At 47.2% G+C, this 27,712-nt stretch overlaps 1 protein-coding gene across 1 annotated transcript in view; it reads left to right on the forward strand.

Annotated features, from left to right (window-relative positions):
- The window catches only part of QTGAL (queuosine-tRNA galactosyltransferase), a 2,423,197-nt gene that overhangs the window by 24,385 nt on the left and 2,371,100 nt on the right, over positions 1–27,712 (forward strand). Inside the window, exons 2-3 of the mRNA XM_078654698.1 lie at positions 17,269–17,385; positions 20,344–20,443. Coding sequence (XP_078510824.1) covers positions 17,269–17,385; positions 20,344–20,443 — 217 coding nt within the window. The remainder of the gene's footprint in view (positions 1–17,268; positions 17,386–20,343; positions 20,444–27,712) is intronic.

Consider the following 27,712-nt stretch of genomic DNA (forward strand, 5'->3'; position numbering starts at 1 on the left):
ATACCTATAAGCAAATAGCAGTATGATCCAAGGAGCGGATGGCCAGTAGGAGCAACAAAGGGGGACCACGGAGCCGAAATCGGATGAGAGCAGGCTCAAGGCAGGGAAAGGAACAGCAGATAAAGAAGAATATGGCGAGGCCTACTGAACCCCGCACGGAGTCATTGCTCAGCGTAAATTAGAGTAACTTGGCGAAAGTAGAGGGGGCGTAGTGTGGGGAAGAGAAGCCGGCCAGCCCACACACCTCTTGGGCGAATAGGAGCCTGGGGGGCCTGGTTGGAGGGACCCTCCAGGTCTACGACAATTGAGGTAACCAGGACACGGGCCAATCCAAGGCTTGGGCCTCTGAGTTAAAGAAGCAGGCCAAGAAGAGACAGGAAGCCCTACCAAACAGGCTCAGACACGAGGTTGTGGCCACCATGGGGAAGGTGTCTAAAAGACGCGATCCAGAGCAGCAGGAACAAAGGGGGGACGACTCGGGGGCTCAGGCCTGCAGATAACTGGACGCAACACTGGGAGAGATGCCTCAGAGGACACCTCCCTCTACGACATACTCCAAGCTATCGAGACCTCAAGAACGGCGGTGGAAACAAAAATTGACATCCTCAGAGAGGACTTGGGCCTGCTGAGAGCGGTTCATAGGAAGCTGGCGGTACGGGTCACAGCAACAATGGGGAAATCCCCTGCTGGAGACGATTGAAGGAGGTAACATGGTAGCATACTTAGAAAACTGGATCCACACCAATGTAGCAGAAGAAGGGCTGTCCCCATACTTTCCTCTGGGGCGAGCACATAGAGTTCTGTCAAGAGCACCCCCACCTGGACGACCACCGAGGCCGATGGGTGGCACGCCTGCTATTTTATAAAGACAGAGATCATGTGCTGGGTCAGGCCCGAATGAAAAGACAACTCATAGTTGACAATGGCACTGTCAGAATGTTCCCAGACTTTTGCCGGGAGGTTAAAAAACAGAGAGCATCATATATTACCGCCAAAAGGAAAGTGCGACAATGAGGCATACTATAGTCCATGGTGTTCCCTGCCAAATTGAGAATGGTATCTAATGAAGGGACAAAGTTCTTCAATATGCCAAAGGAAGTGTGGGGATGGATCGACTAGCATGCCCCACAGGAACGAGACGACTCAAGGCAAGAGAGGCAAAAACAGGGCATGGCTCGCCAAAGAGGATGAGGAGGAAAAACTGCAAGCCCGCCTACAGAGGCAGAGATGCAACGAGAAAGAGAGCAGCAGCGGCGATAGCATCCCTCAGCGCACTTGGAAGACAGGACACCACATCGATGTCCGGGGCTGATCCAAGAGACTCTGAACAAAGCTCTAGTACGGTGGGAGAGGCCAGCCAAGAACTCCCATTGGTGACTCCCAGATCGGCAGATGCAATTATCTGAGCACTGCAGGCCACGCAAGTACAGCAGGGAATATTAAATACGGGGAGTCCTCAGAGAGCTAAGGACATACTAAAAGGGGCTGAGAGGGCTCGGGACCAAGACCTGATATTCAAATGATATATGTGCTGAGTGGGTGGGACCCTTGGGGGGGGGGGGGGGGTCGGGAGGGCATTGCTCTTCTCCGAACAGATCGTTTGACCCGGTTCTACCCAAACTTTGGACACTAGCAATAGACGCACATAAGTGCACAGTTTGGATGGGGAGAGATTTTCACTAGTCCTGGGGAGGCGGAGTTGGAGTGTTTATACATTTTTAAGTTGGGGACACTGCAGGAAGCATGGGATTGAATTGATGTTAGTAAGCGGTATCTCACTCTTCGGAGAATCCTGGTACTGAGACTGGTAGAGGGAAGGGGGAGTAAGAAACAATGAATAAAAGAATGACATGTAACTTATTATCCTGGAATGTACGGGGCATGCACTCTATGCACAAGCGACATAAAATGTCCTCACACCTGCATAGACGTGGGGATCATATTGCCATGTTGCAGGAGACTCACACCCTGGCCTCAGAGGGCATTGCATTGCATCGGAGAGGGGGTGCAGATCTGGATACGGGCGGGGTTCCTTTCTAGTACCCGGAGCACAAGACTGACCCAGAGGGCCGATAACTGATAGTCACAGGTAGATTAGATGGTCAGGATTTGACACTGATCAACATATACGGGCCGTACACTGAGCAGGCCGCCTTCTTGGAGAGGATGTCTGGCATCCTCGCACCTTACATGATTGGACCTGTGACTTTAACTGCGTTGCGGACCAGGACTTAGACCGTTACCAACCACCAATCCGGGTTTCCTTGGTGCACAGGATGGCTAAAGCCTTTAGAGAATGCCAGACCCACTGGGGATTGGTGGACACTTGGAGGCGCACACAACCACTAGATAAAGAATACTCGCACCTCTCACATGTCCATGAACTGCACGTACGGTTGGACACCTTCCTATGCTCACCTGAAAAGAACGCTTTGATGCAGGGAGTGGAGTACAGGACACAAACAAAATTGGACCTTAATCCAATTATGAGACTACAATGGGGGGCACAACACAAGCCTATCCCTGCTTGGCGCCTTAAGCCGGAGGCACTGGAGGACCAGGCCTTCCTCCAGGAGATATGGGGACATATAACATCCTACTTTGCTGGCAACGCCCACTCCACCAATTCCAGGCTGACGGAATGGGAAGCCTTTTAAGCTGTTAGTAGGGGGAGGTGTAGGTATGGCGACATCTATTGGGGTACGGCAGGCACTACTTACGGATGTGGAAAGGGCAGACCGAGCTTTAAGAGATATAGAGCTACAACACCCTGAACACCCGGAGCTCCGGCAGGAACTCTTAGATGCTATAGGGGAACGCTTGTGATTTTTCGACTTTAAAACATAAATGGACCGAACCTACGCTGAAAAGGATAAGGCGAGCAGGCTATTGGCTAGGCTAGCCAACGCGACCCTCAGAGGGAATAATATTCTCACAGAGTAGCTGACCAAGGAGGACACCCACTATATAGGCTGGCTGAAATAAACAGGGGATTCTTTGACTATTACACCCATCTGTAAAAGAGTTCCGGGGCCCAAGAGGAAGAAGAGACACCGGATTTTCTGGCCAGGCTTCCCCTCCATACACTGTCAGAGGAGGAGGTGGAGCTGGTATCTCGGAACATGAGATTAGAGTAGCTATCAAGCACTTAGCCAGAGGCAAGACCTCGGGAATGGATAGACTCGCTATGGAATTCTATACTACCTATGTGGAGGAGCTGGCTCCCAAGCTGGTAGAGGTATACACAGCAGCCAGGAGGAGGGAAGCCTGCCGAAGACCATGCGAGAAGCAGTTGTGATTCCACTGCTTAAACCGGATAAGTCCCCTCGGGAATGCACAGACTACATGCCATTGCCGATGCTTAAACTCAACTTCAAAATTTTAAGTAAACTACTGGCGATGAGGCTCCTTCAACATATGACCTCTCTGGTCCCTCTGAACCAGGCGGGGTTCATATCGGGTAGAAATACGACTCTAAACATACATCAGCTTCTCTCCATTTTAGAGATAGGCAGAAGCGAGGAGGGTGCGATCTTCACCATAGATATAGAAAAAGTCTTCGACAGCCTGGAGTGGAACTTTCTCTATGCCGTCCTAGCAAAGATGGGAGGAGGCCAGGGATTTATACTTTGGGTGAAACTGCTGTACTCAAGCCCACTGGCCAGGGTGCGCACGGGCCGCATGATCTTGCGGCCCGTGCCTCTGGAAGAATGGGAGCTGGCAGGGACCACGAAAGATTGGGGGACCTATACAGGGATGGGGAATTGATACCTTTTGAAGAATTTAGCACGGACTGGGACATCCCTCTGGGCCAGTTTCTGCTCCACGGGGCGATTACGGGCGCCACGCTACGGCACTGGGGAATGGGTACCCTTGACCTACTCGAGTTTTGCAAGAAACTGAAGACCTGGCTATTCAACTGGGAGTTCAATCGGCCTCCTTATCTACGCCAGCTCCTGGATACCCCTTGGGTGATCGGCCACACAACAAAACAGTCCAGTCCTATTGCTCCATGTGTGCAACTTATCAGAGATTTGAAGCATAAATAGTCACCAGGACGGAGCTTTGATGGATGTGTCTAAAAGTTAAAATTGTAATAGATCTGCCATGATTTTCATGCAAGTAATCTTTTTCACCTCTATTTGGCCATTAAGTGGCACTTCTTTCCAAAGTGTTACTCTCAACTCAACTATATTTAAAACTCAATGCAAATTTCCTTGAATATTGCTGATGTATTATCTTGTTGTGACGTTCATTGTCTCTCTCCAAATGATAATCAAAATAACGCTACATAAAAATGAAATTAAATATATAGAGAAACACCATCTATGAAATAAAATATGTTTTCTTTAGGAGAGGCTGTTGAAATGGAACATATACATTTGACGGGCAAAAACTAAATTTCCTTCATAATATTCAGAAACCTTTGTTTTTGCTTAGTACTATTCTTAGGTTTTTTTCTGTAATATTCTCCTTCTGTGCCCATAAGTGTAGATGCAATAGGCAGAAAGTATAGCACTGCGTCGGGAGGAAATGATGGGGATTCGGAAACAGCCGCTGGCGGTGGAGTGGGATACGATGTCAGATTTTCGCACATCCTGTCAGACTCATCCTGAGGATTTACATAGCACACCTGAGCAAGTCGTGGGCCAGAATGTGCCAGGTTAGGCAAAAGATAAGAGACGAGTCAGCACATGTGTTACATGTTCAGCAACATGCTAAGGCGACGCGGGTGATGCTCCCCACCGACGCTTATTCAGGCCGAACAGCGCAGCAAACAACATGTACCATTTGAGAAGTGGGGGCCTCGGTGGAGGCATATGTACAGGTTAACACACAACCAAGTGCTGCGTGCAAGAAAATAGATAGGCAACATGGAAATGTGGTAAATGATGTCTCATACGATACACTGCTTTTTTAATGTCTTAGCTCTGAGAGTAAGGGTAAATGTATTATTTTCCTTGCTTTACCAATGTTATGTTGTAATTGTTTAAAAACATATTCACTAGGACATTGCAACTACTATTACAAAACTGAGTGTGAATCTGATGCTTTTAATTGCAGCAAACTATGTTGTAGATCTGCTCAGGAGTATTATCGATTTCAAATTTAACTGTGATGTAGATGCATGACCTGCTATGCGCTGCAAATATGAAAAAAACAAGTTTAAAGAAAGTAAGTGTAGATGCAATTGAGTATATAATTGGGTCTCGAACTTAAACAGAACCTCCATATCCCACTGACATTTAGCATAGCTCATGCCAACGCCTTGGCACCTGCAATCATACGTTTACATTTGTAGGTCTCGCTAGCGAATGCAGCGCAGCTGCCTCGTTAACGAGACTCTAGTGCTGCCGCTTTCTGTCCCGAAGGGAGACAGTAGGTGGCACGCGCAGACAGGAGATGTGCACGTGTACGGACAGCATGCACATCTCCTGTCCGCGCGTGCCACCTTTTGTTTCGCTTCGGCAGAGAATGCAGCGACACAGCGCTCGCTTTCACTTTGCGCGCGCATGGCGTCTCCTTTGGGTCCCAGCGCCCGCTTGACATGTGCGCTCCCGTATGAGCATTTCACATTTAATGTGGCAGGCTTTCGGCTACTGGGCTTCATTTTAACTGAGCACTTCCCACAAGTGTCTGTGTTTATTGTGACCACGTTTTAGAAGTCGGAATATGCCCCGGTGATACTATTCACGCCTCACCTTCCCCGTACGGTGTGCAGCTGATCCCGAACATCTACCTTTGCTGCTAAACGCTATAAAAGATGCTTTTCCTCAACTCCACAGGGATAGTTTGCTAATTCATCTGAAAGAAGGTAGGCGCCGGTCCCACTGTTTACTTTTCAACACCGCCTGACCCTCCGCTGAATAAGCACAATTCTTCAGGATCTGTTGCCTGGCAGTTGCATAGGATAGGAGCCGTGCTAAAAGAAAGGCTTGCGAAGCTCGACGTTCATGAAGTGGGTGCCATGCTAATTAAGCCCATAACTACAGTGACGTAACCTACACGTAATATGTGTATGATTGACAGTGCCATAACCGCTACATAAATAACTGGGTTGCAAGAATTCTCCCAGTGTTGTAATATTTGTATGGCGCCTCATAATAAACCTGACAAGGACACGAAGCATGATGGAGTCAGATCTGCCACTGGGTGAGGGCAGGATGAATGCATGCCCCCGTCTTCGGATCCTTGGTAGGCGCCCTGGGATGGTGCAAGCAAGAGTGTGAAAGGGCCGGAGTATTGTGAGCTTTCACGTGCGCTTGATTTATTAGCGCTGTGAAGACTTGGAGACACTGGAGCAGAGCGCGCGAGAGGAAATGCCGGGGTCATGTTTCATAGAGGATCGGGCAGAGTTATCAGCCAGGAGAAACCTTGTCCGCCACACTGGGCTGTTGTTAATGTTAGCACTGCCTTTTCAGCACACAGCATGAGCTGGCCCATGACTCAAAGTTACAAGTACCATGTCATTCCAATGCAAAACTGCCCCATTGAAATATTCATGCTCACCCGACTACATCCCATCTCATCTCACCTTAAAGCAAAGAGTGCTTCTGCCCAATCTCCTCTCCACTCCTAGCCTGTGTGCTTCTGTGTTTTTTATGTATAACGTAAACTCGACCCAAAGGCATTAGAGCGCTCTGGGAGCACGAGCTCTGTTACACAAGGTCACATGCATTTTTTAAGCATGAGGAGATTATATTATATGCCCAAGATCACAGGATGTTGAGCCGACTCCGGAACACAAACCTGGTTCCACACTTCCAAAGTCGGCAACCCTGACAGTAGGGCCACGTGCTTTGCTTAGGAAAGTCGTAGTTTCCCCTTGATGTATTGTCATAAATAAATATGATGTGCCAGTCTCGCCTGGGCAGTCGGAGACAAGCAGCTGACTGTGTTTGTTTGTCTTTTTTGTCACCATCCGAGCACGCTTGTAGTCTCTCAGTAAAGCCCCAAATGCACTAGCACCAACTGAATGTTCTAAGCATTTAATTTCGATCTCATCGCCTGAGGGGAGCACATGGAGGGGGCCCGCAGACTGTCAATGTAAATCAAGTTGATAAAATCTACAGGCGCATCTGGTAAAGTGCGAGCCAAGCAGCAGTAGCTCAGTGACTACAGATCTTGCTAAGAGTGAGCTCCCAGTGTTCACGAGAGGGCATGGGATCATTCTGTTACGCCCTGCTGATATCCGTGCTCTGGGGAGGCGAATGTGTAAGTGGGGCTAGCTTTATTCAGATGGGTTGAGAATGGAATGATACACTGGCTGTGAGACGAGAACAACATTGGTGGCCTTAAATTGAGCCACCGAAGAATGCTTGATCTATTTCTATTTATTTCTATTTAACCCATTTGTAAAGCGCACGTAGACCAAGGTTTCATGGCGCTGATCAGAGTAGGGTGTGGACGGAGACTAATTCACTTTAGTTCATTCATGTGCCTGTGTAAACAGCCAAGTCTTAAGTTGTCTTCTGAACTGAAGTAGCTCAGAGCAGGAACGGATCTCAAATGGCAACGTGTTCCAAAGTTGTGGCGCCAGGAATCCAAAGCGACGGCCACCATATCGCTTTTTCTTAAACCTGGCGCTCACTAACAGGTTTTAATGTTTGGAACGGAGATCACGAATGGGGATGTGCCTAATTATCAGATCGTCGATGAAAATGGGACTGTAGCAGTTCAGGGACTTAAATGTTAAGCAGGCAGTTTTGAAGGTTGACCGTTGAAGCAATGGGAGCCAATGTAGTTGTTTTAGTAGGGGTTTGGCCGATTGCCATTTGGGTAGTTGGTAGATCAATCTCGCGGCCTGGTTCTGTACCAGCTGGAGCCTCTTTATCTGATACAGGGGAAGACCCAGGTAGATGGAATTAGCATAGTCCAGTTGAGACAGGACAAGTCCTATCACAACCTGGATCAGTGCTGCCTGGGTGAGCAGATGGTGGATCTTCTGAATGTTACGTAACTGGAAGAAACACTTCGATACCACTGAACCCACTTGGGTGTTTAGCGAAAGATCGCGATCGATGTTAACCCCTAAACTTTTTACAGCAGAGGCCGGTTTGGGCAGAGGACCAAGTTCTGTGGGCCAATAGTGGGGGCCCCAGTGAATGCAGCTATCTCCTATCAATAACACCTCCGTTTTCCCGGGGTTTAGTTTCAACTGGTTATGGTCCATCCAGTGACGGATGAATACCATAGTTTCCTGGAAATCGGTGATGGACTTAGTGGAGTTATCAATAGTAAAAGACAGCTGCAGATCATCCGCATAGTTAAATGTGGATACTTGCCTCTGTTTTAGAGCTTTAATTAAGGGGAGGAGGTACAGGTTGAATAGATGTGGGGACAGGGAGGATCCCTGTGGGACTCCGCAGGTGGTATTCAGCCTGGGGGCAGTGAAGGTGGATAAATGAACTGCCTGCGTACGATCCTCCAAAAAGGAAGTGATCCATTTCAGGGCAGTGCCCTGAAAGCCTGCCCGTCCGACACGGTCCACCAAGACGGTATGGTCCACCGTGTCGAACGCGGCAGACAGATCTAAAAGGACCAGTGCTTGGGTTCAACTTATGCATCCGACTGACTGCCACTCCTGTTTTAATTGCCTGCCGCTCCTGTTTTCATTTTCTGCCACTCATGTTTCTATTTTCTTTCAGTGACCTTTTTTATTCTTTTCAATTCAGTGATTTAAGCGCGTTCTGGTGCAGAAAAAGCTCTAAATAAATAAATAAATGTATGTTTGCACAATAAGGAAGCTGTGGTCATTGGGATGAATATTATATAATAATGATCCTTTTTGAGTATTACAGGCAGGGCTGAAAAGGCTATGGCAGTTATATCTGATGTTTTTTTAACAAGAAGATATGAAAATGTTGAAGTGCTCCATGGTAAAGAATTATTTACATCTTCGCACAATTACCTCTGCGAGATTTTGTTGTTCATCTCTTCCCGCTTATTGCAAGCACAGTTCAGGGCACTCAGATACTCCAACGTTGTTTGCTCCTTAATGCAGGATTTGTTTGTTGATTTCGGAATTTCATCCACAGCCCAAAACAACATAATCAGACTAAGTTGTTTGATTTCACGTTTGGCATATACTTCATGGTGACTAGGCATATCCCTGAATAATTGTTGAATCATTAACACCTACAGTGCAAGCATAGTTAGGACAGGAGCGCGAGATGGGTGATCAATAATGGTGCTCCAGTTCAATATGCTAACCCTATATAATGTTTTCTTTGTCCCTGATTGTTGTACTCTGCCATCCCTTTTTATAGGCTGTTGCACAGTGGACGCCCATTGAATTGGTTAGGCAGGTGTATTCAGAGGACCTAAAATGTAATCCCCACTTGTAATCAACCGCAATATGTTCCTGTCTTCTTTGCCTCTTTCTCCCTCCCATTGTGTCTCATGTGTGCGGTTTACCCCCAATGCTGGAGACATCCAAAGCGCTATACTGTACATGTCTGTGTTATTAATTGAAAAATCAATGAAAGCAGATTAAAAAAAAAACGGTTTCTCGCGCACGCCTCTGTGCTCACGCTTTTAAGTTAGGAACTTTTTTACCCGCTATAAATGAAAGCAGATTTTTTTCAGTTTTCATGGTATTGGTTATCGGGTAATATTAATCCGTAGTGAATTCTGTAGAGAATTAGGGGCATGGGAGTCACGTTGAATAATGTAACAATGTGTTTGTCACAAAAAACACTTAAACATCTTAGCACTGAACTCTTAAGTATTCATTGGTGCGGAGGAGCTTCGCGGGCATCCAAGATGGTCGCGTGAGCACAGAGCTTCCGAGACCCGCGCCGCCCTTCGCAAATATCCTGACTATATCCTGATTCTGAAGATGGGCTTTTGAAGGCGACCTTTGGCTGACCTTAATATTCTTTCCAAAATTGAAAACGGACGTCGGGAGCCGCTTTTACATCGACTCGAACTTTTACGGCCTGCCCCGGGACGGGGACGGGGGCTCTACTGATCTTCAGGCCGAGGAGTAATTGAACAACAACGGCCAGAGGGGTCTTCCCCCAGGCGGCCTCACTTCAACTTTCAGTTTCACTTTCCTACTCCGGGTTCTGATTGACTGGCATTCTCTCAGATCTACCCCCGATCCGGCTTGGTTTCGCTCTACTGCTGGGTGCCTTCTTCCGTGAGCTTTTGGCCTCCAGCCCTGTTGGCATTTTCGTTAATTTGGCCCACTTTCGTATACTTTTGGCCTCATTGAGATCGGCCATTTTCACCAGGTCTCCAGGGCCCCTCCGGGGCACTATTTCCAATATGGCCACCAGACCGGACACCGAGAAGCGCAAGACAAAAACGCCTCTCCGAGGGGGACAAACTCAAACCAATGTGATGGATCGCTACACGCATCCTAAAGGATCCCCCAGTGGCACTGGCCGTACTCCTGAAGACCCCATGGTGGATCCTACTGCGCCTACGGAGGTATCGCTTCAGGACGTCATGAGCGCCATCACCAGTATGAAGGCCTCCATGGGACAACAGTACGAGACCCTCGCCTCCAAGATTGATACGGTGGCTGTCGATGTCACGCTGATTAGAGCGGACCTGGTGAAGACCAATGAGAGGGTCAAGACGTTGGATTTGAAGACCTCCAGCCTGACTACTGATGTCACGGACGCACAGACTGAGATCGGCAACTTGCGTTCTTCACAGGACTTGATGGCCCGTCGGCTTGAGGATTCTGAAAATAGGGCCCGGCGCAATAATGTACGCATCATAGGTGTTCCGGAAACTCCCGAGGATGCTGCCACTGACCTCTTGGTGGAAGATCTGGTCCTGAATCACCTCGCCCCCGCCGGACTCAGTAAATTCTTTGCCGTTGAACGGGCCCATCGATCTCCTGGCGGGAAGCTGAAGCCGGGTGCCCCCCCGAGACCCATTATTGCCAAACTCTTCCACTTTCGGGATAGGGACACTATCCTTCGAGCTTCTCGGGAGAGCGGCCCTGTGAAATTTGAAAACACCACTGTGAACTTCTATCCCGACTTTACTCCACTGGTTCAGCGGCAGTTTTCTTGTCCGTGTCGATCATTGGGTCCTATGAGGGGTGTGCTCTGTTTCCTTCCCGGCGATGGGGGGTAGTGAGTTGAGACTGCTGTCCTGGAATGTCAATGGTTTGGGAGACAGGATAAAACGAGGGGTTGTGCTGCCGTTCCTTAGACGTCATTCCCCCGATATTGTTCTTTTGCAAGAAACGCATTTAATTAGTAACGCATGTCAGGCTATGAATAGACTTGGCTACCGACTGGTCGTTCACTCTGGATTCACTTCCGGCTCCAGGGGGGTGGGTATTCTCATCCGCTCCTCTCTCCCCCTTGAAATTGATGAGGTAATACTCGACGACAGGGGGCGCTATGCTGCGCTCACTGGTAGATGGGAGGGTAAGACACTTTCCATACTCACAATGTACGTCCCTCCGGGCCTGCAGGCGTCGACCTTTGCTGACCTTGGGCGGCTCGTACTGGGGCTTCCTGAGGGTCTTCTGATCCTGGGTGGGGACTTTAACTCTGTGGTCTCTGGCACTTTGGATCGCTACCCTCCTAGGGACTTAGCTAGGTCTCAACTGTGGCTGGCTGACCTGCTGGAAACCTTTGGCCTTCTAGATAGCTGGAGGTTGATGCACCCTACGCAGCTACAATATACCTTTCACTCGGGGGCCCATGGTAGTCTCTCCAGGTTAGATTATTTCTTAATGCCAGCAGCGCAATCATCCTCTGTCAGAGAGATTCGTCATCTTCCCAGGGGCATTTCTGATCACTCCCCCTGTGGCTTTGTGTTGAGGCTGGAGTGGGTGGCGAGGGTAAAGTGGCTCCCATAAATCCCTGGTACCTCCGCAATTCTAACACCCGCTCTGAACTGCTGAAATCTATTGACCATTACTTCGATGAAAATGAGGGGTCTGTTTCTTCTTCTATTTCACTGTGGGAGGCCTTCAAGACGGTCATCCGTGGACATTCTTTGTCGTTGATTGCTGCTTCCAAAAAGGCTAAATGTGAGGAACTTGTACGCCTCGAAACCGACATAACTGTGCTTGAGTGTGATCTTGAAGGTGATGTTACTCGTTCTAAATTGCATTCCCTCAGTCTGAAACAAGCTGATTATAGAGCCCTTGTGACTGACACGGCAAAAGCGATGAATAGAGAGCAACAGGGCAGGATGTATGATTTGGGTGACAAGGCTGGTAAACTGATTGCGTGGCTGGACAAGAAAGAGAGAGTGAATCGTGTCGTCCCTGTGATTGAAAGGCCGGATGGTGAGTGTATCACTGACCCAGCTGGTATTGTTGAGTGCTTTGTTGACCATTTCCGAACTGTGTACGCCTCGGTCAGTGATAGGGACGAGGAGGATTCCCAATTATTGTTGCGAGACATTGCACTGCCTCGCCTTTCTGATGATGATAGAGACCTACTGGATGCGCCTTTTACGATAGATGAAGTCGCTGTTGCCATACGTTCCCTTCGTTCTGGCAAGGCAATGGGTCCCAATGGTTTGCCCATTGAACTATATAAGCTGCGACCCGACAAAATGGCGCCCTACTTAAGGAGTATGTTTCTTGAGGCTTTCGATTCCGGTTCCCTCCCCGTTGATCAGCGTCTAGCTACCATCGTTGTAATTCACAAGGAGGGTAAGCAGCGCGATCGCTGTGCCTCGTATAGGCCCATTTCATTACTCAATGCCGAACCCAAAATACTGGCCAAATTGCTAGCTAATCGGTTGATTACGGTGATTAGCGACTTGATCCATCCGGATCAATCCGGCTTCATTCCACACCGGAATACCGCCCTTAATCTTCGGAGACTTCACGGAGTTCTCGCGAGAGCTGAGACTCTTACTGAGCCGGCCATTTTGGCCTCTTTGGACGCCACTATGGCTTTTGACACTATAGAATGGCCTTATCTGTGGGCGGCCCTTTCCAAATTTGGGTTTGGTCCGACATTTATCGCCTGGGTGAAGCTTCTTTATGAAAAGCCCCTCGCCCAGGTGGTTGTTAACGGGAAGGTCTCCGGTATCTTTACACTTGGGCGAGGCACTCGGCAGGGTTGCCCGCTGTCCCCGTTGCTTTTTGCCCTTGCTTTGGAGCCATTGGCGGAGTGGCTCCGTTGGGAGCCTTCAATGAAAGGCATTCGGTGGACTCCCGACTTTGAGGACCGAATCTCGCTATACGCGGATGACATCCTCCTATACCTTACATCCCCTCAGAAATCCCTTAATGTGCTCTTTGATGTTCTGACCTCCTTCGGAAAGAACTCGGGTCTTATTATTAATTGGACTAAATCATGCGTCTATGTTTTGTCCGGAGATCTTCCTCCACTGCTTCGTAGATTCCCAATTCAAGTGGCTGACACTGGCTTTAAATACTTGGGGATTTATGTTTCTCTGGATCCCGCAGTTCGCTATGAACGCAATTTGCTACCTCCTCTTCACCGACTCAAGCTTGACGTTGCACGATGGCGTCAGTTGCCTTTGTCGCCACTGGGTCGCGCGGCTCTTTTCAAAATGAGGTCGCTCCCCAGATTTTTATATGCACTCCAAATTTTTTTTTACCCCATTCCATCCGGTTATTTTCGTGAAGTGGAGCACCTGCAGAGGCGGCTGATCTGGGACGGGCGTGCGCGAATTGCTCTGTCTAAGCTTACGCTTCCGTGGTACGATGGAGGCATTGCCCTCCCAGATATCAAGCGCTACTATTGGGCTTCTCAATTAAGTGCGGTCAACCACGCAACTTACGCTCCCGGTCCTACCCCGGCCTTTGAAATGGACAAACATCTCTTGCCCGGTGGGAATTTCAATAGAGCGCTATATTCTAAGGGGCTCCATAGGACATTGACCGGGTCCACAAAAATCGCTGTAAGAGTGTGGCACGATGCGAATGTGGCCTTGGGATGGTGTGATAGGTTGACGCGCGCGACTCCATTGTTTGCTTCCAAAGGTTTGGGCAATCTGTGGCAGACGAAAGGCTTTGATAAATGGGATATGATTGGTCTAAGCAAGGTGGGTGACCTCTGGTCTAAAGGACATGTGAAGACCTTTGAGGTACTCAAGACGGAATACGAGCTTGGAGACAGGGAATTCTTTAGATACGCTCAGGTACGTCATGCCTGCTGTCAGTCTTAGCTGTGGGGACTGCTATTCCCGAATCCTCGCCTCTCGAGGACCGTATCCTGGACGGCTATGTACTTGATAGTACAATTTCATTGATCTATAAAAAACTGATCAATACTAGAATTGACCTGCTTGTGCGCCTCAGGGCTTTATGGATTGCCGACGGATTGGAATTGGAAGACGAGGACTGGCAATCTGCATTGTCCTCGCCTAAAGAGGTTGCCATACCTGCCCGCCTTCGGTTCGTCCAACTTAACATCCTTCATCGTGTGTATGTCACTGGTCCGAGTCTGGTTCGAATGGGTTATTCTTTGGATGGGCTGTGTAAGCGTGGCTGCGGCGTGATTGGCACCTTCCTTCACATTTTATGGGAATGTCCCGAGGTGGCTGATTTCTGGTCCCGAGTGCATGCGATTATGGAGAGGGTCACGGAGGTTCCGCTTCTAGCCGAGGCCCGGCGCTGCCTCTTGAATGTGTGGGAACCAAATGAATATAATGCTGCTCAGATCTGCTGGGCGACCCTCGGCAACATGATTGCTCAGAGAGATATTGCACAGCTATGGGGCTCCCACAGGCCGCCCACTGTATTGGCGTGGAAGGAGAACATGGACTGGTGCATGTTTAGGGAAAAGACTGTGTATTTGTCTCGGGGCAGGCCTAGAAAGTGGAACAGAATTTGGTCACAGTGGAATGCTTATCGTAGAAATATATGTACTCCCCCACTTGATTTTACCCCTGATGTTCCCTTGTCCCCCTAATTGGCATTCCCAGTGTTTTGTATCGACTGTATATATTGCATCGTTTCCTCGCTGCCTCCCCCTCCTCGCTACTGCTTTTAACCATACTGCACTTACTGTACTGTTCGGAGCTTCTCCCCCATGGACTCAGGATCACCATTACTGTAATTTTGCCTTGTGAACTATGTTTATGTTGTTTGTTGTTAATTTCAATTATAAAAAAAAAAAAAAAAAAAAGTATTCATTGGTACGTTGAGTATATCTAGTGACATTCGTTAAAGGGCCAGTGGAGTTGTCCTTTGTAGACTCTATTTGTCACAGCTCGGCAATTCCAAGATATCCTTTATTTTGCAGGTTCTTATTTTAAACAGTAGAGACCCATTAATTATACAGCTTCCACAGCACATATACTTTATGGAGGCTGTGCTTTTACAAATGAAATATTTTACAGGCTCAGAGCATGAGAATGCACGCACACCTTACATTTGGTCGCCAGTCTTGCATGTTGAATCGGAACAATATCCACCCTGAAAGCTGCTTCTTTAGCAGTTAGAGCTACATACCATGCACCTCTTCCTCCCAGGGAGCTAATTGCAGTGTACACAGACGGGGAGAGGGGCAAGAGCACTTTTGAGATAGTTTGTAGAGCTAGGAGGAGATGCAGGTGTTGGGCACCCGTGGGAGGGCCGACTCTGGCGGCACTGGCGGGGAGGGTATTTCAACGGGGCTATCGGTCTTGCATCCTGCTGGTCAGCTTCCTTTTCACTGCTTGCACTATGGTCATTAGAGTCACCAGCAGCAAGGACGTGCTGCTGGGGGGACGCATCATAGTGGGGCTCAGCATTGGTGAGTGTGCGTGCCCTGGTTGTAGCGCTGCTCTGTCTAGCGCCTATGTGACTTAATAAAAACTCACACATCTCTTTAGTGCACCTGCAATATCATGTGCTTGCTTTCCATATAAAATCTGTGCTACTTGTTGTGACGCTTCAGTCTCCTGTGCTTTATTTTCAGTGCAGCATCTATGCCCAAAGTCCTGTGCTCTTTGTAGTTACTAAAGATCCTCGGATGTAGTGCTTCTCTGTAGCACATTTTACTTCTATGTCCCATTGTAGGACAGCTGGACCTTCAATGTAGTGCTTCTAGTTTACAAAACATCTTCCATCTCGATCTAGCACCTTTGCAGTATAATGTCTCTATGTTTCTAAAACCCTAGTACCTTCCAGTAGTGTTCCTGCAGTGTAGCACCTCTACTTATACACTTTGGCATAGCGCTGATGCACCGTCAGAATAGTATGTCTACTGCATGACTGAACCTCCACCATCTCACCCTCTTACTGTTAGATCTGCAGTATAACACATCTGGTTCACCGTGGGAACTCCACGCCTACGACTCTAAGAATGCATGTGTTCAGAGTATGTTTGTGTACCGTGAAGGCAGCTGTATTGCTCATTTTTTGTCTGAAAGCAACTTACATTCACAGGCCTTGTGCCTAAACGGCGAGTAAAGCCCAGGTGTGGACTCGGACCAAGGTGTCTTGGTGACTGTGTCCAGAATGCCTAGGGATGCCATGAGCAGAGGGAGCCGGTCTTGCACTGCTTTCTTTCTTGTGACCAAAAAACGCTCTGCCATACCTTTTGCTTGAGGCCACACAGGCGTGATCATTCTGTGGTGAATTTCCATTTACGCCAGGAATCTAAATCCTCTATGCATATCCGCTAGCTGCTTCTCTGGTCCCAGTGGTAATTCCTCATTCAAAGTCCTCTAGACAGTGCTGCTTGCTGCTACTCTGGCCCTGTTGATAGTTCTTGATTCTAAGTGCTGTACACAGTGATGCTACCTGCCTTTCTGGTATCAACTGTAATTCCTCATTATGAGTCTTCAAGACATTGCTGCAGCTGTTTCTCTGATCCCAGTGGTAACTCCTCATTCTAAATCCTCTAGGCAGTGCTGCAGCTGCATCTTTGGTTCTGTAAGTCATTCCTCATTCTAAGTCTTCCACACAGTGCTACTAACTGCTTCTCTGGTCCCATCTGTAATTCCTCATTATAAATCATCTACACAGTGCTTCTAGCTGCTTCTCTAGTCTCATTGGTAATTCATCATTCTAAGTCCTCTAGACAGTGCTGCAACTGGTTCTCTGGTCCCAATGGCAGTGCTGCAGGTGTGTCTCCATTCATATATATATTCACTACACTCCAAATCAAAACACATAGATAAAAGACAGTGTCATTTACAGTGCCAATAGCTCTAACTCTGACAATTGCGAGACCTATTGCATTGCAAGTGCTTTTGTCCTTGCCAACATCTGTGCATTAGAGTAGCATATGCTAAAAGGCACATTGTAATGCTGATTGCTGTTCAAATTGAAAATTATATTATGTGACCTCTAATGATTTCTCTGTTTTTTTCCAGTCTGTTATTCTGCCAGTCTTCAATGCCGCCTCTTGGTTAGATGAATGTTTGAAATCTGTTCTTGAACAAGACTATGAAGGTCGTTTGGAGCTGTCAGTCTTCAATGACGCTAGCAACGTAAGTGTACATGTAGATTCAAAATATGGTTTACTTACTGCATACATTTTATTTTATTCTTACCATGTTTTAAAAAAAAAGAAAGAATATTTTGTATTTCTTTCGTTACAAACATTACAACCAGTTGCTCTTCTAAGACAACGTGTACGTGGTCCAACCCATACCTCTGCCCCTCCCCCTGTGAGGCCAATCTTGATTAGGAGCTGAGTCACCAGTTATGTTCAGTCTCATCCGAAACTCACTTATTCTTACTCATTGATATTTATGCATATTGAAAAATATGTGACCTTTAAAAAATGTTTGAGATATAACCCATACGTTTGTTGTACCTTGCAATTCACGTACATTCAAATGTTAATATTAATATCTTGAAGGGCCATTATACAGAATTAAAATTAAAAGCAAAGATAACTTTTTTGTGGCACAGTGTAGATGATGTTTCTGATCTGAAGGTTTCTATGCATTAAAACAAGTAAGAGCCACATGGAGATACCTTTTTTCTTTTATCTCTTTCTGATGTTGTTTTCAGAAGGTTAAATGAGGGGATCCCCCATTTATTAGGAGCCCTGCGCCCAAGAAAGTATACAGGTCTTAATGGAGTATCACTGGAAGCCCTTTAGAAATGTAGACTTTTTTACCCTATAACACAAAGTTTAGAGTGAGCATCAGGTGAATTTTAAACAGAGAAGCTATTTGGTGATTTGTCTTTTTAATCCAGCATATTAAAGTACAGTTTTGGAGTAAATTATAATTACAGACACTATTGAAAATTAGGGTTAAATTACTGACAATGAAGACCTATTGAGAGTAAAGCAGGTACCTGGGATAGTGATTCCTCCTTTGATGTGATGCTCTTTGCACATGCACCGTTTATTTACAATGATAGCTTATTGTAAATTGGATATCCTCAAAAGGCCCTACATTGTTTTTCCATTTGCTAAATAAAAAATGTGAACTATTACAGTGATGATGAGCATTGCGGGTTTAACATACTGAGGTACACAGAATGAAATACCCATTTCTTTTTGTAGTCTATATCTATACTAATATAATAAAGAGAGAGCTCAAACCTTTGAGGCGGGTAATCTCAGGAACCACAGCACCAATCACAACACCCAATACAGCGTTGGAAAGGGCAGTTGCAGCAGAAGGACATAGGCTATGCAGACACCCACCATATACATTTAAAAGGTAAAAGAACCGTGCCAGCAAAGTAGTCCCTTGAGGGCGTGTCTGCATTGTGCTGTGGGCGTGTGCTGGGGGCGTGACAAACGCTGGGGGGGTGTGGTACGTTCCGCCCTTCATGCCATGTCTCATATTGTGTGCTAATCCAACCTTGCTCCCTTTAAATACCCCTGCACCCCATAATCATAACCCACCCTTACTCCTTAATATACCCCAACACCCTTAAACACTAACCCATCTTAACCCTATAAATATACCCTGTACCCCAAAACCCAAACCTATCCCTGAACCCTAAAAATACCCCCGTACCCCAAAACCCAAACCTAGCCCTGAACCCTAAAAATACCACTGTACCCCAAAACCACCCCTGAACCCTAAAATACCCCTGTACCCCAAACCCAGCCCTGAACCCTTAAAATACCCCTGTACCCCAAAACCCAAATCTACCCCAGAACCCTAAAAATACCCCTCTAACCCCAAAACCCAAACCTAGCCCTGAACCCTAAAAATAACCCTGTACCACAAAACCCAAACCTACCCCTGAACCCTAAAATACCCCTGTACCCCAAAACCCAAACCTAGCCCTGAACCCTAAAAATACCCCTGTACCCCAAAACCCAAACCTAGCCCTGAACCCTTAAAATATCCCTGTACCTCAAAACCCAAACCTACCCCTGAACCCTAAAAATACCCCATACCCCAAAACCCAAACCTAGCCCTGAACCCTAAAAATACCCCTGTACCCCAAAACCCATACCTATCCCTAAACCCTTAAACTACCCCTGTACCCCATAACCCAAAACTATATCTGAACCCTTAAAATACCCAAACACCCCAAAACATATACCTCAGTACCCCAAAACATATACCCCTATACCCATACTTACCTTATCCAAACATTTAAAAAAAACATGCTTTTACCATTCATGCATTTACAACGAATTTCGCTGTAAATGTATGCGTGGTAAAAGCATATAAAATGTAATGCCATGCATTATAATGGCATTGCGGAGTCATGGTACTTTCGTAATGAAAATATGCGGAGTGATGCTATGCGGAAAGAAAGTTGCGGAATAATGGGTGTTTACCCTCCCCCGGTAAGTACATTGGTGGCACGGCGGCCCACATCTCCAGCAACATACTCATATATTTTCACCACCCATTTGAAAAATGCACAGGTCTCTCTCATTGATGGCCAGCACCGACATACACTTTTAGACACACCTCCCGCCACAAGTTCTAGAATTGCGAACTTTAGAGCTGGGGAGCTACGTTCGAATCTCGGCATCAGCTCAACATCCTGTGATTTCAGGCAAATCGCTTTGTCTCCCCGTGCCTACCACAAATGAATGTGTTCTTCTGTAATGTAAATTGTGCTCATGCCATGTTGTCGAGTTCGCGCTATATAATATTGCAAGGAAAAATAAAGTAGGGAAACTCGAGTTCACACACTACTGAACGCGCACTCTTAAGTGCATCAGCAGTGCACTGTGAATCGGAGCGTTTCTCTGGCCTGTCACAGATAAGAAATGCTATCAAAACAAAATCCTACAAAACAATATACTACTGGCCGGCAGCAATTCATACCCGGACAACGTCGGGACGGGCTGCTAGTTTTATATAAACTGGCTGAAAGATCATTTTCATTAAAATTACTGAACATATCTTGGCAAAATAAGTCAGATTCTATGTGTGATTACTTTATTTTGTATGTTCCATAGCTTAAATGCACAGTATTTTATTTTATTTTGATCAACATATCCTTTTCTTTAGGACAATTCATTGAGTATTATTAAAAAATGGAGGACCAGGTTGGAAGAAAGGGGCATTGCTGTCGTCATTGGAGGGCACGATTCTTCAAAGCCACGTGGAGGTGTGTATCTCAAGTACTAAAATATTTACAGTACTTAGCTAATCCTCACAAGGTGTGTAGATGGGTACAGCAAATGAACAACCATCATGACCTGCCACCACTGTGTACGCAAGTGCTGTGCTCCAGTGGCACACCCCATTGACTGTCTTTCACTTTTACATTTCTATACTCCAGACAAAAATGGCAATTTTATGTATTGCTTCTAGAACTTCATTGCTATACAAATAATAATGTACACTGATGTTGATACCTCTGAGGGTGGCATATGGTATAAAATGGTGGCTCATACGGATAAGAGATGGTTTCCATACTTTTATTAAAGTTTTTGTTATTTGAGCATGATATTGAATAACCATTCTAAAAAATAACCAGATTTTTACCTAGTGCCTCATACTACATTTACGCCATTTCTAAATGTTGCAAATAAGCATTAATATAAACCAATTAAATGGTACCAACCTAAAAAGGATAAAAGGCGCAGCGTATATGTCACCAGCGAGTATTTAATTCAGTGTCCCTCTTGCCATCTAGATACACAGTGACCCTGCTTGCAGGATGGGAACATGAAGTTTGTTCCAAAAGTGGATGCATGGCCAGGAAACAATGTATGTTTTTACCTGTTCTAAAAGGCAGTCACTAGAGTTGTTGGCGTATGAGGGTAACATTTCCCCTTCTGCCAGTGTTGATTCACATTATTGCTGCCAAATATTCACTGTAAATGTTATACTATTTTTTGCATATTACTGGAGAAATAAATTCACTATAACTGACCATATTCAGTATTGGCTCTAACTCAGTCTGTTTTTTAAAATGTGTTCTTTATCGGCATTTAGTCTCAGGTACAACACACAATAGTATACCACAAATTGATGTACAATGATCTTCAATATTCCAAGCACATTTCAGTCAAAGTAAGCGGTTTGTAGCCATGTGAGGATACCCTCGCACATTATATAAACAGAGGAAAAAACATTTAAAAATATTGTGGTGTCTAGCAACTTCAGTGCCACAAAGTTATAAAACTTCTATAAACATAAACAGTAACTCCCCCTTGTTCCCGTCCTGTCCCTTGGAGCAACATGATTCATGGCGGTAGGTAGACCCTCAATGTAAACTGCGCCAACTACTGATGTGGTGACCCCTCCAGGCCTGGGCTAGAAATGCTCACGTCACCATGAGTTGTGTCCCCCCGCTCAGCTGGTTGGGAGGTCTGATCTTGGTCCCCCTGGGGTTCTATTATCATGGTATTCCACGCCATCCTATCCTCTTCTGCTTTTTCATCTCTTCTCACAAATTTCATTCTGATAAGTTCCGCCATAGCCCACTCCTTCATATCCTGCAGCCAGTCAGTATGTGTCAGTGGTTGGGGTCACATCCACCGTATAACTACTCGTCGCTTAGCCAATACCATTCCCAGATCTCTAACTCAGTCTTATGGAGAATTTGTATACAGAAAAGCCATAACATGGTATGATGTAATGATATTCTGGATTCTTGGAATGTTGTCACTGTATGTTGAGCTTGTGCTTTTCTCGCTCGGGGTGTTTCAGGCAAGGCAGTATCCTGATATGCTCTGATCATGTCCAGACACACCTGACCAAGCTCGATAAAGTGTTAAGCATTATGGAAGACCCCGGTATTACAGTAAAAAGGGAATGGTGTAAATTCATGATGGAAGAGGTGGAGTATCTGGGACACAGAATTTCAGCTCAAGGCAAATGGCCCAAGGAAGAGCTCATATTGACAATATATAAATGTTCCCCACCAATTGAAAACGACCAGTTGAGATCGTTCCTTGGGTTATGTGAGTATTAATCCAGCTTCATGCTAAATTTTGCTCTACAGACTGAACCTCTGAGGACTGTTGAGTGTTGGAGCAGAATTTATTTGGGAGGAGTAACGGAAGGGAGCGTTTGAGATGCTGAAATCCTTTATCATAGAGGCACTAGCCTTGCAGCCTTACAAGGATGTTGTACCCTCTATAGTGACTGTGGACAGCAGTGGTATGGGAATAGAGTCGGTCCTCAGACAAAGGGTAGGAGGCAAGGACATATATATATATTTTTTTATTTCTTTATTAGTTTGTTCCTCCAACCTGCATATCACGTTCATATACAAATACAAGTACATAACATTTTTACCTCAGCCGAGGCAGTGAAACAGCCCAACAATGAACTCAGGAATTTAGTCCTATATGCAATCCCATGGAGGTTTTCCAATCTGTCATGGTTTACTTAATTTTTTTGTTTCACGTCATATTATCTTAACTGTAACCAAAACTACCCCTAACCCCCCGATCCCCCAGACCCCCCCTCAACAACCCCCCTCTCCACCCTCCCCTCTGCCGGGTCTGCCTAAGTAGAGGTCCATGTATCTCAATGCTCGTTTTGGGTCTTCACATTTTTCCCCTCCTGGCTGGGGGCCAGCCCACCACTGGAAGTTGTCCCCTCTCGTGACGCCTGTGTGGATTGTGAAGCCTGTCCCATTATTTCCTGAACCATCACTCCCCACGCCAGCAATAGTAGGTAGTTTGTCATCCCTTTTGGTGCTACGCATATGCCCCTCTTCGGCCAGGGCCCACTCCCTCAAATCTGTTTTCCACTTCACCACTAAGGGCCCTTGTTGGGTTAACCAATGGATCGCTATGCGCCGTCTAGCTATAACAAGTCCCAGAAACAGAAATCGCCTACTAGTCTTACGTTTAGAATCACGGGGAATCAGGCCCAGAAGACAAGGGCGCGAATCCAGGTCAATCTTCCACCCTGGTTAATTTCTCTAGGACCGCCATCCAGTACTTCTGGATAGTCTGACAGGTCCACACCATATGCTGGAAATCCGCCTGAGTGTGGCGACCTCTAGGGCAATGTGTATCTCTGGAACTATCAATGACATGAAGCCGCCTGGGTGAGAGATAGGTCATGTGTATTATGTTATACTGGATTTGTTTGAATCAATTGCATACCGACACCTTCCGCACACTCTCATGGATTTTTTCCCAGTCTCGTGATGTGATCTCCTGCGGACACACCCGCTGCCATTTCTCCTCTATCTTTAGGGGTTCATTCTTTTTATCCTCCTTCAGAGCCTTATATAGGTGGGTAACAAACTTCCACGCTCCTATCATGGTGATCATGGTGACCAGAGTATGTGTGTGCCCCGGGGCCTTTGGGAACAAAGGCCACAATTGCTGTGCCGTTGCCGCTATTTTCGCATACTGCAGGAATTGCCCTGACCCCAGCTCAAAGGTAGCCACTGCCTCCTGATAGGTGATGAATTTATTGTCTGAACAGAGGTCTGACAGCATAAGGCATCCCCCCCCTATCCATTTATCAGTTGACATAACCCGGTCAATTTGAGTGAAGGCCGGCATAAGCCAGAAATCTGCCTCTGGGGCAAACGGTCTGTCCCTGATAAGTCTGCGGATTACTTGGTTCCATATTATGGCTAATAGCCGCACCAGTGGGGGACATTGGTCCAGCTGCACCCCGCCCGCCAGAGAAGAGCTCCCAACTGTTGGTCCCCATAGGTGTCTGCCAGGAAGGCCCTTTCCGAATGGGGGGTCCGAGTCCAGCCAGGCTATAGCATGTTGGAGTTGCGAGGCAAAGTAATAGAAGTCCAGATCTGGGATTTCTAAACCTCCTTTGCCCCACCTACGTTTCAGAACCTCCAGGCTAACCCGACTCCGTTTCCCTTTCCATAGCAATAGAATGATCAGTGTGTCCAATTCCTTAAATACCCAATGCGAGAGTTCAAAGAAGGAACCCTGCATTGTGAAGAGACATCTAGGGCAGACCACCATCTTTATCAGGGCGATAGTCCCCATCAGGGAGAGTTTGAGTGCTCCAGAAGGCAAGCCTGCCCTGGAGACCCCGTAGTATCCTCCCCATATTGTGTTGGTAAAATGTGGACTCATCCCTACCTATCCATATCCCCAGATAACCCAGCGTATCTGCCACCCATGGAAGTCCCAATTCCGGGAGCTGAGCTCCGTTCCAGTCATTCACCGACCCAATCGCATACAGTTGTGATTTTGCTTTATTAATGTAAAGCCCGGATGCTTCAGCAAATTGAGTCAGCGCAGCTACTAGTGACGGCAATGACCGAGTCGGTCGCTGCAGGTATATCAAGGCATCCTCGGCGTACAGTGACACAATATGTTCATACCACCCACCCGAATGCCCTGCCCCTGGATCACCTCATGCAGATGACATGCCAGTGGCTCAATTGCCAGGGCGAATAGCAAGGGGGAAAGCAGGCTGCCCTGTCGCGTCCCTCTCTCTATGGACATATGGACATTGTGTCTGACACATACCGTCCCGTGCAAACCCTCGCCCCCGGGTGAGCATAAAGTAGTCTTACCCAATTTACGAAACCCTCCCCCAGTCCCATTTTTAGGAGCACCTGCCATAAATAGTCCCATCAGATCGAGTCGAACGCTTGTTCGATATCAAGGAACGCTGAGGTACTCTGTTGGGCACTTCCCTCCAATGATTGCATAACATGAGCGAGGCGGCGGATATTCCGTTGCGTATTCCTGCCTGGTATAAAACCGGACTGGTCATGTACCAGTTGCCGCAGATATGGAAGGAGCCTACTTGCCAACACTTGGCTAATAATTTTAAGATCCACGTTTAGCATTTAAATTGGCCGATAAGAACTGGGGAGCAGGGGGTCTTTCCCCGGTTTGGGGATCATCACTATCAGCGCTTCGCGCATGGAGTCTGGGAGAATGCCGCTCTCGCTAGCTTCCGCCATGATTTCCAGCAATTTAGGGATCAAGACCCCCCATACTCTTTGTAGAGCTCAGCCGCTAGGCCATCCATCCCAGGGGATTTAGCTGTCTTCAGATGGGCGATTGCTGCCTGTATCTCTTCCCCTCTGTACGGGGCCCCTAAGGACTCCTGACTTTCGGCGTCTAAGCAGGGCAATTCCACCTCCGCTCAATAGGCTGCCACAGCCTGAGGGGCGGAGGGGGACTGGGGCTCAGAGTATATTCTAAGCAAATGGGTTACGAAATCTTTGCTAATCTCATGTTGTGTGTAAACCATACGGCCAAACTCTGCACACTATCCTATTTAAGGAGAGTTCTTAACCAGGCAGCCAGAGAAGGGGGGTTTTGGACTTCCATTGGGAAGTGAGGGCTTTCTTGGCAAGGATGGATTAGAGCAAGATTAGCTGCTATTTTGGAGCGTAGTACGCTCCCGGCGCAATCAGGGGCCAACCTAGTGGGATTGGTTTGACTGTAATTGAAGAAAGCGTGTTCACTATGTAGGTCCAAAGGGGCCTAAAACGTGGTCAGAATCAAAGCATCTATGTAAAGTCAGCCACCTTTGCAAAGCAGCGGGGCAGGTTGGTAATACTCTGGGAAGTAGAATGTATCACACCGTCATTGAAATGAACAGATTAAAAGAGATTTCCCCTGAAGAAGCATGCCTGAATCTAGTATTCCTGTAATGCATTGCGGAAGGGGGAATTGATGTAACTGATTTTAAAGTGACACATTTAATTTGGAGTCACCTCAAAGAACATTTTACGTCGAGTGGAAGAGAAATGAAGTATGTTTATGCATTGCAGGTGATTTAAGAGCACATGTCTGGTTTACAACACCAGTGGCCTATAGGGTCTTTTTTTTTTTTGTGGAAACTTTTTATTGATTTTTATAACACAAACACAAACAACTTGCAAGGAGAGAAGAAAAAGAGATATCAGTATACACAACGTTGTAGTACATGGCGGCGGAGCGGGAAGGGCAATACCATGAGCATTTGTTCCATCGAGAAAGAATCTCACAGGGGGGGGGGGGCAGAAGAGACAAATTGCAACCAGTATACAATAGTATGTGAAGGAACCCTCGGGTTACGGGGACGTGGGTGCTACATCTGGGTCAGGAAGAGGAGGGGCACATATATCACCACGGTAAGTGTTCCATTGAGTCCATATCTTCCCCCATTTTCGGGGGGTACCTCGAGAAATATATACAGTTTTTTCTCGGAACATGCACCAGTCCATGTTTTGTTTCCATTTCCGAATCCCGGGCGGGCCCTGAGCGCCCCACAGTTGCGCAATGTCTCTTTTGGCAATCATATTGCCCAAGGTCACCCACCGAAGCTGCGACACGGAGTAATCATTCGGTTCCCATACATTCAGCAGGCATCTCCTAGCTTCCGGCATCGATCGCACCCCCGTAACCTCACTCATCACCTCGTGCACACGGGACCAGAATCGCACTATCTCAGGGCACTCCCAGATGATATGTAAAAAGGTGCCCAGGAGACCGCATCCACGCCGACACAAACCATCCACAGAGAAGCCCATGTGTACCAAACGGGGACCAGTGACATACACTCTATGCAGGATTTTAAGTTGCACAAATCTAAGGCGCGCCTGGATGGCCACCTCTTTAGGGGAAGAGATCGCCGCCTGCCAGTCCTCATCGTCCAGCTCCAGCCCATCACCAGTCCAGACCTCTCTAAGGTGAACCAGGAGATCAGACCTGGAGTTGATTAATTTTTTATAAATAAGCGAAATCGTACTATCAGGAACATGTCCGTCCAGTACCCTGTCCTCAAGCGGGGACGACTCCGGTATCTCCACACCCGAAGGGAAGACCGAGAGCACCGCGTGGCGGACCTGCGCATAGCGAAAAAATTCACGATCGCTCAAAGCGTACTCGGTTTTCAATTCTTCGAACGTCTTCATTCTCCCCTTAGTCCAAACATCATCAATCCTGCTGATACCAATCAAGTCCCACCTATCAAACCCCCGGAACTGCCAAAGTGAGCCAAGTCTATCAGACGCGTACAGGGGGGTGGCACGAGTCAATTTACCAGTCCACCCAAGCGCCATGGAAGCATGTCGCCACACCTGGACGGCCGTCCTGGTGGGGCCCGTCACGTTGCGAGGGGTGATTTTCGAGTAGAGGGCTCTATTGAAGTCGCCCCCCGGTAACAACCATTTGTCCATCTCGAAGGCCGGATTCGGCAAAGGGCCATACATGCAATGATTTATCGCCCCCAGTTGAGACGCCCAATAATAGCGACGGATATCAGGTAAAGAAATTCCACCGTCGTACCACGGGAGCGACAATTTAGCAATGGCGATCCGGGGCCTACCCCCCCACACCAGTTGCCTCTGTAAACTTTCAACCTCACGGAAGTATGTAGCCGGGACGACGTCAAGTGTGTTTTGCAAAGCGTAGAGGAAGCGGGGCAGTGACATCATCTTAAACAATGCCGCTCTACCCAGGGGAGAGAGAGGAAGTTTCCCCCA

This window comes from Lissotriton helveticus, chromosome 7, assembly GCF_964261635.1.
Source record: "Lissotriton helveticus chromosome 7, aLisHel1.1, whole genome shotgun sequence".
In the NCBI taxonomy this organism is placed as follows: Eukaryota; Metazoa; Chordata; class Amphibia; order Caudata; family Salamandridae; genus Lissotriton; species Lissotriton helveticus.